We start from the raw sequence: 14,256 nt of genomic DNA, 5'->3' as shown, positions 1-14,256 counted from the left end.
AAGGTTTTTGGTAAGAACATTACTCGCTGCTCGTGAACATCTACAGCCTCACCTGCAGCGACATCATGTCAGGTCTGTACTGCTTGCGGAAGCCCAGGTCGTACATGAGGAATTTCAGCATTTCAAAGGCTTGGTCTTCACTCATGTGCAAAAGCAGGACTCCGGCCACAAAGCTGATCCCCTGACAGTAACCCACTTCTTTGTCCAGCAAGGAGTAGGCTTTCAAGAGGTTGAAGAGTGACAGCTGCCCTGCACCGAGCTGCGTTGAAAAATAAGGGTGAGTAGGAAATGTCCGTCCTGCAGAGGAAAAGAAAAGAAATAGTCTTGAGACGTCCTGATGCTTTGGAGACCAGAGCAAAGTTGCAATTCAGTGATTTCCAGGAATACACATTCTTTTTCAAACCAGTGAGAGTTGCTTGGTGTACCCATTGAACTAAGTATGTCTGTCTGTCTGTCTCTCTCTCTCTTTAGTGCCAAGTCTCACCTTGCAGAGCACCATCCTAGCTCCACCTATAAAATAGGGAAGTAAACATTTTATGCTAACCAGAACTTCTATCTAGAAAAAAAAAAAAAATCTAGAAACAAATCAAGGATATATGCAGAAGAGATCTTGAGAGGAAAAAAATATAAAATTTATTCTAACTATAAATCAAAACAAATCCTACGGTCACATAAAGACCACCCGCTAACTGAAACCAGAATTCTCTAAGAGGTAGTGTATGATTTCACAGGAAATCTTGGTAGTCCTGAGCAGATTTATTCCTGCTTCTTTTGGAATATGACACTGGAGGGCCTTGGGGGGATTGTTCGGTTTTACGTTCAGTCTATCATTCAGGAAATACTTATATTTAAAACATCCTTTGCTCTCTGTTTCTTAAACCACCTCCATGAACCATGTAGACCTCCCCCCCCCCATTATATCCCAAAAGGACAAGGAAAGGAAGGGTTCAAGGTGATATAAAAAAAAAAGTGCCTTTTACCATTCACCTCTGGGCATACAATGACCATGGTGATGATACTTGAGCCAGCCTATACAATCAGCCCTGGTCACCAAGATGCTGGCACAAAACAGTGACATGAACCCATCTGCACCACCCAAACTACGGACACCAGTGTGGGCCCTTCCACGTGCCACAAAAATGAAGAAGATGCTAGCGTCCTTGTAAAACCACTACTCATGTCTGTTAAAACTTGTAAGAATTCCAGATTTTTAACTGATAAGATTAATTCTACGGAGCAAGGGAAGGGAGGATATGAGAAAATAACAAGAATGCGCTGAGGAAACACAGATGGCTGAGAGTCACATCAGCACTTTTTTAAATGATCATTTTACTTTCTCAGTCAAAATGTTTGCTAAAGAAAACTATACATAAGTTATATAAGTAAACTCCTATACTCTGATCCCACCATCTCCTTCTCTCTGTTAGGACATCTTGACCAGCCTGGAATGCATCATCCCAATTTCCAGTCTCATCATCAACCTCCAGTCACAGAACCACAGCGGAGTCCACAGGGATCGCCTAGTCCAAGTCCTCATTTCAGAGACAGGATTGCGACTCAGAAGCAAATTAATTTGCCTAAAACCACAGTTCAGTGGTAAAATCAGGACAAGAACCGATGTTTTCAGTTTTTTTCTCCCTTCTAATTCTGTTGGGTACAAAAATATTAACCGACTTGGGTCTCTTTCACAACAAAAGCTATTGCCTAAAAGGAACAGAGGTCAAAACTAGATTTTGGCCATTGGTTTTTATATGCCCTAATATAAGGTGACTCCAATAAATGCTAACCCCTCGTTTTCGCAAACAGGCTCAAGTAACATACCTTTCTTTTCACTGTAAATATATCACCTTTTAGGGATACAGATCAAATAGTCAAATCTCAATGTGCTACATGTAATCCAAAAATTTTGATAGTTTAAAGTAATAAAATATAATATGTTAATTATGAGAAAAACTAGACAATATAGTTTTTAAGTCATACTATTTTTACTTTCTTGTTATTTGAAATTCAGTAGGGCTTTTATGATGCTGTCACTGGAAATTCTCCCCCAGGTCATAATTACCCATTCATATAACATTAGGACAGCTCATTTTTCTTTCAGCCTATAGGGATGTATTTATGATTTCCACAACATAACCACTTATTACATTGCTGTTAAAAGTCATATTCAAAGGCTCGTTTTCAACAATATGTCCAGGTACATTTAGTCAATCTTTGTTAAAAAAAAAATTTTTAGTAGTCCTTTTAACCTACTCCAACCTAGCTCAGAATCAGCGCTGATGGAGGTAACTCTCTACCCCAAACAAAAGCCAGTTATTCAAAACACAGGAACTGAGTTCCCCACAATGTGGACTTTATAGTGATTCACAACTAAGGTAAGTCTCTTTTCCGAGGGTAAGTCTGGGAACAGAAACGTCGCCTCCCACACAGGCATTTATGGCGTCTTCAACTAGATACAAAACCAACTTGGCCTCCCCAAAGGAGAAAGTCAGCATCTCCACAGAGACCAACAGATCCGCTTTCTCAGCACCAAAAGCCGAACGGAAGCTCTCCAGACAGACCTGTGGCTGACTCGCGACTAGCCATCACCGGGACGAACATACCCAGATCCACGAGGATGGCGTGCTGCTGCGCCGTGAGCTGCTTCAGGAGCTCTTTGTAGGACGTCTCCGGAGGCTGCTGCTTGTTGGGCAATCTGTGCCGTAGACGATACTGCAGCGCCAGGAACTGCCAGATTTCTCCTCGGCGACTTTTGGGAACACCTATAGCCCGAGAGAAAAAGCAGGGTCTTGAACTCTGGAAGGAAGCCGCTGCGGCGTGGCTGGTGAACCAGGCGGTGCTGCGAACCGTCCGCTGTGCCGGCCCGCGCGCCCTCCGGCGGTCACCGCACAATGACTGGCAAGTTCGATCCTGTGGCTGCCGACCTCTTGCGAAAGAAAACCTTCACATGACCACGATAATAATGGCAATATAGACAACGTCAGCCAACGTTGAGTGAGCACCTAAGGCAACATTTACTGAGGGGGCCTCACTACTAAGCATGGTAAATGTGCTCAGGAAACAGCCCAATGAGAGAGGTAACTGCTATTATCCCCACTTCTCAGATGGTGAGGCTGAGGCAGACAGAGGCGAAGCGACCTGCCCAAATCCACACAGCGAGAATTAGAACTCAGGAAATCTGGTTTCCGAGACCACATGCTGAAATCCTGAAATGTATGACTGCCTATTATCACCTTTTATTTGGTTTGAAGCTGGTAACACATGCACATCTCCATATGATAACTTCTAAATAGTTGTCATAAACAAGTAACTTTGTAAAAGAGAATTAAATAGCATTCCTATAGGGTCGTAGAAGAATCAAATAATAAAAACGAGAAATACAATATGACGGTATAACCGGAGCGCTCCTGAACAACATTCGGTCTTTAAGAAAAATACTTCTAGCCTATATGATGAAGCATTAACTCCATGTCTGAAAACTCCATGTCTGAATTGTCACAAGCAATTCAGCGTGTGCTACAATCATGCTTTCTGTGCCAGGGGATATGAAGTGAGCACTGGGAGGGACAGAATTCAGTTCTCACAGAGCAGCTCATTTTATTTCACTGAGTGTTTTTTCAGTTTAGACAGACTAGATCTGGCCTACGTTCCTGAGCCCCAGCTGGTTAAAGGAAGGTTTAATGGCAATAATCTTTTGGATCACAAAGCCACAGTTTGCATAAGCTAAAGGTATTCTTGTCCAAAAGGGATAACTCAGGCTCACCGGCATGATTCGTAGGGCCCTCCACAATGAACCTCCAAACCACCTTTTTCAGTCCAGTTGCCTCCTATTCCCACCATGCGCTAAGTGGAAGAAGCGTATGGTTATTTACACACCTCTAGTTTCTTACCGTTGTCTTATGGAAACCCAGGCTCCGCTACTTGAATGCCTAGTGTATTTCTGCTTTTATGGATGAGCCTGAATGCCATTCTTCTGCTGAAGATCTCCCTGACATTTCTAGGAGTAATCACCCCCTTTTCACATACTATTTGACTCATACTCTACTTATAACAGTGCCACATTAGATTACAGTTAGCTCTATACTGTATGTTTGTCTATTTTCCCTACTTCAGTGGTAAGTTCCTTGAGAACAGTGAGCATGCTTTCATCTGTGTATGATGCAGTCCAAGAATATACATCACTATTTAAACATCTGTTGCATGAATGAATGAGTGTATGAAATGTCATTCTTCAAGGGTAATTTTCATTAGCTCGTTAAATGAATTACTGGTAACAAGAGTGGACTGTTTTATTATCCATCTATCTCAGTTTTACAAAAAGGTAGTTCTCTTCCGTTAAACACATATTTGTTGGGCATCTAATATGTAGCAGAGTACAAAGCATGGCACGGAGGGTACCTCATCACTAAGAGAGGAATAAATGCATTCTCAGGAGAATTAGTCTCATTTATTCATTCACCTCTCCACTCAGCCCTTTAGTAAGTAACTTGTGCAAGATGTTGTCTTAGATGCCAGATGTGCACAGCAGTGGAGGGGTAAAAAAAACCATCCCAACAGATGCGTACATCAATATAAAATTACAAATCATGATAACTACAATGAAAGGGAAAGAATCACAAGAAAGAATAATAAGATGAAGCTCATTCCTTGTGGTGGAGGAGAGGGACAGCCATACTATGTCTAAGGAAATGGTATTTGAACGGAGAGCTGGAGGATAATAGGATTCTCAGACTGGGAATGTGGGCAGCAATCTCTTCGGGAGGAGGAATTTGGGTGAACGCCCTGAGAGGGGCGCAGGAATGGGGGGAAGGAGGAGTGGAAAGAAGATGGGACAGAAAGAATGGCAGATGGGAAAGGGGGGCAGGAAGCATGGTAAGGAAGTGTACAGAGGCTGCAGCTTTCCACACAAGAAATAGCCTGGGACATACTGGGACCCACAGTCTCTCTGGAGCACATGATACAAGGTAGCAAGAGGCAGGAAGCGAGATCAGAAAGATGAAGGAGAGATTATGGAGGGTCTAGGACACAATGCTCAGAAGTTTGAACTGTATCCTATAAGGAATGGAAAGATGAGAACCCCTAAAACATCTTTAAAAGTCATACATCTCCCACACATTCTATTAAACAATTTCTTGTCTCCCAAATAATGCATTCAATGAATAGTTTAGGATTTCCATATCTTCAAGGAAACACACCAATATATTAGGCTTGTAAATGTAGCGTCTTACAAAATTAATCTTAATTTACATTTAGTTACGCAACAGTTTCACACGTTACTATAACCCTTTAAAACCAGATTCGTTGTCAGATTTCTTAGGATTTTTTTGGTGGGGGGACTTTTATTTTACACCCAGTTTATGCAGGCCTTGGAGATGCTCAATATATGTAATCTGGGTCACAGAAACGCACCCAAAGTATGTACGTGTCAGTTTTAATTTTAAACTTACGATGTTTAAATATCAGTCATTTTATATGGCAGAGCAGCAATGCAATAGAATGGCTAAATAAAAGTAAATTTTTCCAAAATAAATAAATGAAAGGAAAACTGATTGATGAATAAGAATATAATTCTGTATATATAAACACATACATGTAGGTGAATATACACATACATACACACGTACATGTATGTAAATAAACCCTTCAAAGCAAATGATGGCAATGAGTCAAGTTTATCAGTCTGAATTATGTTTATGCATATGATCAAAGATCTGTGCCCATGATCGGCTCCTTCCTTGGTGAACAAGGACACAGAGCTGAGAACAGTGGGTGAAGGAGGCAGGGACGTCTGCAAAAAGGTGTTTGCTCTCTCCTCGGGGACACTCCTCCATGAGCACCATTTCTTACCGAGGGAGTCACTGGCTGCTGGCAGAAATAATGACTGCCCTTTTCTTACAGGTAAAGCATAAAGACAAAAGTATGCCCGAGGTGCATGAATAAAAAGAAAAAAATCTCTGAGGCTTCTCGGAAAAAAAAAGATTGAGATGTTCCAGAATACCTTCTTTGAGAGAAGTGTGAATGTCTTCCATGTCACATTTGATTTTTCCTCTGCAGTTTAATAACTTCTTATCCCAGGTTATTAAGACCTCCTTCTGACATACGCCAACTTCTTCATAGTCCAGTTTAACTTTTCTGGATCGGAGCTCATCTCTGCTCGCTGAGAAAAACAAGAGAATTTATCTAGGACCGATGTGTTTTTAAAACATAGTGTTTTTATCATTTTATTGTACTTGTAAAACTTTATCAAATGACTTTTAGGAATCAACCACTAACATTTTCTCAAAAAGAAAACTTTTAAAAAACTGAGAATACATAAAAGGTTCTCAAACTTTGAGTCATTTCCTGCAAGGAAATGTCAGGAATAACTTCCTAAAGAGTTTTATTGTGTATATCATGGACTGTAACTCTGCTGAACATAAAAACAAATCATGTTTCCTATGCTGTAAATTTCAATTTGTTGATAAATGTGATAGCCTCAGAAGTGACAACTTGCATCATTTCAAACACCATTAAAGTGTTAATATTTTATGTTTGACACCTATAAGAAAACAATGCTTCATGCTCACCTTGACTTCCAGAAATATTTGACCATGATAGCCTGATATATTTTTATAACTATTTCTGGAGTTACCAACACTGCCCTTAACAACAGTGAGTTATGTGTTCCTGTGCTCATTTTGAATCATCTTAAAGAGGAAAATTTATCTTACTGAAGTTATCACTGCTTCCATTTTTCAAATAGAACAAAATTATCTTTCATTTGATGGTCTAAAATATAAGCCCAGGGCTCATTAAAAGAAATGCCCATAAAAGTAACCACTTCTTGACTTGGTCTTTATTTGATTTCAAAGTAGAGATGGAAGGAAAATTATGAAAGCATGTTCTTTCTCTTCGATTCGTATCACATTGCACGGGAGTCTCAACCACCTTACCTTCTGCAACACAAATCTTAGTCATGCCTCCAAAGTCCTCGACAGCACAAAAACAACAGCAAAACGAGCATTACTCTTTACTTAATTGCATTTGAAACCTTTTCAAAAGAATGTAAGTATCTTATAATATACCGCTATTCAAGCAGAGCTGTAAAACTTTCTACTTACAAGTCCAGACAGGATGAAAAAAATAATAAATCGCACTACAAAAATATTCCTCCTGGATACCACTAGATGGCTTTCTAACATAATTTAGCTTTGCCCCTCAATATTTGCTTTATATTCCTCTGTGATAATCAAATAAAAGTTCATTAAATCGAATAATAAATACAATCTTACATCTAACTTTACTAATGATTTTTCTCACAATGAACAGAGTGTAATATAACCTCAGGTTTTCTTTTTCTCCAATCTTCTCTAGACCATTGTTTTCATTTAAAATAATAATAAGCACCTACTTGCCAGTTGCAAGCCCCGAAGACAAACTGCTGGGTAAGAGCAGTTCATCTCTGCCCTCAACTGGTTCACCAGGCACGAATAAAGCACCACCAAGAAATGATTGTCTATTGGCTAGAATTTGATAAGCTAAACTATTTTTTGTCTTTGTTACATAAGCGGGGAAATAAATATAGAACTGATAAAGGTTTCTATAGAATGCTCTAAATGTCACCTCCTTTCTTATGTCAATTTATGTAATATAACTGACCTCAGAATACACACAGTCAGCCCTGGCCGGTATGGCTCAAGGGTAAGAGCGTCACCTGCGGACTAGAGTCCAAGGTTCAATTCCAGCTAAGGGCACGTACCTCGGTTGCTGTTTGTCCCCTGCCCCAGGTGGGGTTGTGCAGGTGGCAACCAATCGATGTGTCTCTCTCACATCGATGTTTCTCTCTCTCCCTCTCTTTCTCCCTCTCTCTCTCCCTCTCTTCCTCCAGCTCTATCTGAAGATTAATATAAAAATATCCTCAGGTGAGGATTTAAAAAAGAGAATACAAAGTCATTTGCATTAAAACATTCTATTTCCCTATACTAACACACATAGTTGAGAAATACTATGGCACTCTGGGAAAAGCCCAAGAACCATGAGAAGTAAATATGAGGTTTAGTACTTGTCTGCCGGTGTATCACTGTGTGACCTTAGGTTAATTCCTTACCCAGCCACGCCAATGACTAACAACTGCAGAATAAGGAAGGGTGCTTCATAATCTCTAAGGCCATTTCCAAAGCAAATAGTCTATGATTGTAAAACTACCCTTTGAAATTTAATATAAGATTCTCCTGCACAGACTCCCAAATGTTAATGAAATATAATTTCATGTTTTAAATGTTTTAGAGGAAGGAACGACAGTCATCCTTTTTTCAACCTCTTTGCTGTTTATGAGTTAGTTCACAATGTAACCAATTGCTTAAAAAAACACAGGATGGGGCAAAAGCAGGTTTACAGTTGTGAGTATGCAAAACACAGAGTTTATTCTTGTATTATTATTTATTAATTATTGTAGCATTTTCCATACGAACAACTGTACACCTACTTTTGCCCCACCCTGTAAATTCAATTCCTTTAAAAAGTTCAAGTGGGCATTCCATTTATCACACTGAGCTTTAAAGCTATGGCAACAGAACTCATTCCATTTTTTTTTTTTTTTTAAGATTTATTTCCTAGGGATATGCAAAAGCTTAGTACTCTTCATTTTGCTAAAATAATAATAATAATAACAATAAAGAAAATAAATTGTGTATTTGCAAACTAAATAAATACTGTAGAAATTACAAAATAAATTGAATAACAGGTATAGTAAGAGGACTCTTAAGTTGGAAGATGAGCACAGAAATGTAAATACCTGTATTTAAAAAGTTTTTCGAGAGGCAACATAATAAAAGCCACTCAGAGACAAACCTGGACTGTACAGTTTCTAAGACTGAAAAGTCAAAGGGCCCACTTAAGCTACATCTTTCATTTTATTAATGTAAAAGACAAGGCTCTTTTAAGTTAAGTGATTTGCCAAAGATAATGGCATTAATACATTTTAGTTCTGTCTCCATATTTTGGTACTGTCTCCACATCTTGTGTGTGATTCTATCAGTACTGGGGTAAATAACATCGATATTTCAAAGTCTGGAAAACACATTCTAAAGCATTTGGTATTCATAAACTTAGCAATAAAGCACCACAAATAGAACAATACTTACTATAAATTATCCAATTACAAATGTAATGGTTTGAATATGATTTTTAAATAGAAAATTTATAAAGCAGTAACAAAAAATAGGAACTTTGATTTGATGATATGTAGTTAATTAGACAGTTAAATTGGATACCATTTATTTGAAATAGTCATATTTCTCCTATTATAAATACAATTAGCCTGAAAGTTGTAAATTATATTCAATAAGAAGAGAATTTGCTTTATCATATTAAAGAGTGTTTTTTTAAAAAGTAATGCACAATGATACTTTAGTCATGGCAAATAACATTGATGATCAAATACATATGGCTGATTACTGTATTATCTACATTCTCTATTACCCAAATATACTCTAAGGGTGCTTGATGTTTCAAATCCATTAAACCAAAATGCAAATACATATCTTAAGCTGGCCTTTCCCACATCATAACCACCTCCCAAAATAGAAATAAGCAATTACAATCCATAGTCTAGTAAAAGTGTGTAAACAGTCCAAGATTGAGCTGTGAATTTAGGGGGCAGAGGGATAGTTGTAACCTACAATCTTAAATTATAGTATCATACCATTTAGCCCTGTTTGAATGGCTAACCTTCAAGTTTCTGGTTTTCTTTTTCCATTCGAAGCAACAAGATTTGTTGGTGAATAGCTTTTCTCCACAAACTCCTCAGTTCTTCTGATTTTTTTCTTTCTTCAACTTTTTCTGGGTCATCATCCCCAGACACGAATATCACCCCCGGTTCCTCCTCCATGGTGGGAGCGAGAGGGGCCAGAGGCAGCAGCTCGTTCCTGTCCAGGCCATCTGCAGAGAGGAAAAGCGTGAGGGGCATTCCACAGAGTAACCCAGACTACAGAAGTCTCCTCTGGAATCCACACACTCTCATCCTATACAGTCCACCTTTAAAGCTTTGCACAAAACCACTTTCCCAGTAACTTAGTTTCTGGAACTAATGGTTAAAGTAAACTCGCCAGCCTGAATTCCCCTTCCAGCTTTCCCTCTCAGAGTGAAATGAAAGCCTGTGTCCTCCACCACTTCCCCTTTCCACACAACGTGACCTATAAGGTAGGTGCTCCGAAATGAACCGGCCTTTCCCCTGAGTTTTAACACTTCTGTAATTCACCTATGTACAGTCTCTGGTTGTGCAAAACAGAAACACTGTGTGCGTATGCGGGAACTCCTAAAGGCCCCATCTACCATTTGAAGCCTTCCAGGGAACAACGGGACTGAGCCATCCGGGCCTGTCCTGGCTCAGACCCCTGCTCGCTCCTCCTGCAACACTCCTACCCAATTCCTGGAGCTCATTTGCTTCTTCTGTTTCAGGCCATCTTTTGTACTGTGGCCAATTTTTTTTTATATTAACAGACATGAACCTGTCTCTCTCGTTTTTTTTTTTTATTCTCACCAGAGGGCATTTTTGCATTTATCTTTAGATAGAGCGGGAGGGAGAATGGGAGGAAGAGAGAGAGAGAAACACCAATGTGAGAGAGACACATCGACTAGTTGTGATCCTCTCTCTTAAAGCATTTCAATGATTGCTTATATCCCAAAGAACTAAGTCCAGACTCCTGGGGAGAGTATATAGACGGCTTCAGACTCTGACCTCATGTAATGTTTCTAGCCTCTCCTCAGTTGCCTGTTCTCTGCGCCTAGTGCTTAATTTCTCATGATTCTCTGACTGCAAAATTCCCTCCAATGACTCTCGAGCTTGGCTAGTTCCTCTTTTTGAGCCATATTTGTCTCAGCAATGAGATCAAATAAATATCTAACTTTTCTGTGAAGTTTTTTCGGACCAGCCTAGAGTTAATTTTATCTTTAGCAATGTCAATTGTTTACTTTTTAAAAATTTATTAATTGACCTCCACTCTTATCCTTATTTTCCTCATAAATAATTTTTAAAATATTTTTACTCTTTCACTCCTGTTTTAGCTTCTTGAGTTGAATATTTAGTACATTGAAGTTTTGACGCTCTTAATTTTAGAAATGCCCTCTAAGTACCACTGAAGTATTATATGTAGGGCTCTGATCAGAGTTTCTAGGGTTTTTCATTTCCAAACACATAAAATATCATAGTCATCCTCTAATTCTTGATTCCTGTCTTTCTTTTTTTAAAAAAATTTTATTTATTAATTTGTTTTTGTTACAGATGTTTGTCATTTTTCCCCCATTGACACCCTTCTCCCCTTCCCCCCAGCCCCATCCCCAGCTTTGTTGTCTATGTTCATTGGTTATGCATACATGCAAGTGAGTTCTGTGGTTTATCTCTTCTCCCACCAACTGCCCTCTCCTCTGAGGCTTGTCAGTCTGTACCCCACCTCCATGTCTCTGGGTTAATTTTGTTTAGCAAAATTATTATATTCCACGAATAAGAAAAATCATTTGATATTTGTCTTTCTCTGCTTGGCTTGTTTTGCTTAGCATAATACTCTCCAGGTCCTTCCATGCCATCTCAAAGGATAAGAGATCTTTATTTCTTACAGCTGCATAGTACTCCATTGTGTATATGTACCACAGTTTTTTAATCCACTCATCTACTGATGGACACTTGACTTTGGGTGGTGCGCATACGGTGCAGTGTACAGATGATGTGTTACAGAGTTGTACACTTGAAACCTATATGGTTTTATTAACCTAAATCACCCCAATAAATTCAGTTAAAAGATATTTTCAAAATAAAAAATAGAAAAGTTAAAAAAATATTTTTGACTTCTTTTCTAGCACTATCATCGTTTCTGGTTTTGGAAGCTCATTCGTTCGTTCGTTCGTTCGTTCATTCATTCATTCATTCAACAAGCATTTACTGAGTGTCTAACACGTTCTAATGCTATCTGAGAAGTTAACCACTATCTCAGATATAGAAAGATAAGTTACTTCTCCACTGGAATACTTAGATCTCTTTGCACACACACCACTGCGTTCCCCGTTCCCTAATTCACATGAGTGAGGAGTAACTCGTGAGCGAGCACCGCACAGACCCTGCTGCTGCATTGCCGAGGGAGACTTGTTCATGGGAGAAGCAACCCTGAGGAAGATGCGCTGCCGCCAGGAGATTCGGCGAGGAGTGGCCGGGGTTCCTCCAACGTTCAGGGAATCATTGCTGCAAGTCGATGAGGTCCTTTTCCTCCCCTCTCCATCACTGCAGAAAGCAATTAAATATACACCTGTAAGGACCACGACATAACTGGGTTCTTCGCAACGACACGTAGCACAAGCCATTCACAAGTCCTGCCACAGGCAAGCGCAAGCCGCAGGCCACGCGGAGCCATGCGTCAGGAGGCACGCTGGGCACCCAGGCACCACATCTCGGGGGAAAAGCACCCCAGGCCACAGCCCAGTCATGGCAAGCTCACCTGTTTCTACTCATTCCATAAGAGCCCACCTTCTAAGTCCTAATGTAAGGAACAGAAGCACGTATGCAGAGAAGCAAAGGTTGCTTAAGTAATGAACTCATGCCTTGCTAAAAATCTCAAATTAATAGTATACGCTAAACAATGTGAGTATTCCATGAAAGGCTCATAAAGAGCTTTTCTTATAGTTGTATAGAATAGGCTAATAAAGATAGCTTCTAATCGCCTGGGAGTGTTAAGATCTGTCTCCAAACTGTTAGCTACCAACAGCTGGATCATGGCAGATAGTAACCTGAACAAAGTCAGAATGGTCCACTTTGGGATTACTAGTAGGTAATATGTTAAGAAATAAAATGGTGGTCAAATAAGATTGGACATGTTAAATTTAAAGATATTGGACATATTCCTTTTTTTTTTTTTTTTATCCTCACCCAAAGACATTCTTCCATATTTTGTTCAGATAGAGTGGGAGGGAGAGAGAGAGAAACATCGATGTGAAAGGGACACATCGAATGGCTGCCAACTGCACGACCACCAGGGCCGGGGACAAACTGCAACCAAGGTAATGTGCCCTTAGCGGGAACCGAACCCAGGTCTCTCTGGACTGCAGGTTGATGCTCTAACCGCTGAGCCAAACTGGCCAGGAGTAGACATATTCTTTATAGTAGGACTTCATAGAGACTGTGTTATGTTGGCATGCATTGTAACTCTCCAAAAAGAAATGGTGAACAAAATTTTCCTCTTATTCAACCCCAGAATCACCTTCCCCAACTTTTTTTTGAAGCGGGGGGTTGAGGATGTCACATCTCTCTATTATCAGTGCTCTAAGTCTGCTCTAAGAATTTCCTTTCCTAGGAAAGATCACTCTAAGTTATGCTAGGCCTATCTCCAATAAAAGATCATTGTGACCCAAACGTACTTTTTTTTTTAAAGAGAAAGAGAGAGAGAAACATCGACGTGAAAGAGACACATCGAGTGGCTGCCACCCACACAACCCAACCAGGGCTGGGGACAAACTGCAACTGAGGCACACGCCCCCAGCGGGAACCGAACCCGGGTCTCTCTGGACTGCAAGGCGACGCTCTAACCGCTGAGCCAAACCGGCCAGGGTCCAAATGTACTTTTGAGACCAATTATGCTAGCAGCTGGAATGCCATGCGATAATTGTTGCTGTTAGTGGTGGGAATAGTTTACTTTTTTTTTTTCAATTCTCAAGGATATTTTTCTATTGATTTTCAGATAGAGTAGGAGCGAGGGAGGTTGGGAGGGAGAGAGAGAAACATCAATGTGAGAGACACACATTGATTGATTAGTTGCCTCCTCCACAACCCTAATTAGGGCCGGGGATTGAACTGCAACTGAGGCACATGCCCTTAATCGGAATCAAACCTGAGATTCTTTGGTCCACGGGCCTATGCTCTAACCGCTGAGCTACCAGCCAGGGCTATTTTACTTCTTTAAGTTTCAAAGTCTCTAAGCTTTCCTGAGAGAATGAGGAAGCTACAAGTGTTTACAGGTAGTGATACCAATAAGTGAAAGTGCAGAAAAGTCGATGAAGTCAAGAAGTGTCCATTCTCAAGTCAGAAAAGAAACTCGGCTTGAAAAGCCACCACCCCACTCAGATCCTCCGCAGAACTGCGCAGTGCTAAGGCCGTCGAGAGTCAGGAGAGCACCTGCCTGTTACACTTAATTTACTGTCTGTGCTCACATATTGGGTAGCTCAGCTATTTCTAATCGTGATCTATTATCCTGGAAATACTACTTCTGGATTAGCTGGATGAAGGTTAAGAAAGAG

General features: G+C 40.1%; 1 protein-coding gene across 2 annotated transcripts in view; it reads right to left on the bottom strand.

Moving 5' to 3' along the window:
* TBC1D4 (TBC1 domain family member 4) overlaps positions 1-14,256 on the bottom strand; it is a 98,079-nt gene that overhangs the window by 14,717 nt on the left and 69,106 nt on the right. For both annotated transcript variants that reach the window (XM_036250134.1, XM_036250135.1), the window contains exons 12-16: positions 12,090-12,250; positions 9,709-9,918; positions 5,999-6,157; positions 2,604-2,762; positions 53-297 (exon numbers count right to left, since the gene is read on the bottom strand). In XM_036250134.1, the coding sequence (XP_036106027.1) occupies positions 53-297; positions 2,604-2,762; positions 5,999-6,157; positions 9,709-9,918; positions 12,090-12,250 (934 nt within the window). The remainder of the gene's footprint in view (positions 1-52; positions 298-2,603; positions 2,763-5,998; positions 6,158-9,708; positions 9,919-12,089; positions 12,251-14,256) is intronic.

This window comes from Molossus molossus, unplaced genomic scaffold, assembly GCF_014108415.1.
Source record: "Molossus molossus isolate mMolMol1 unplaced genomic scaffold, mMolMol1.p scaffold_m16_p_9, whole genome shotgun sequence".
Classification (NCBI taxonomy): domain Eukaryota; kingdom Metazoa; phylum Chordata; class Mammalia; order Chiroptera; family Molossidae; genus Molossus; species Molossus molossus.
This window is presented reverse-complemented; position numbering and strand designations above follow the sequence as displayed.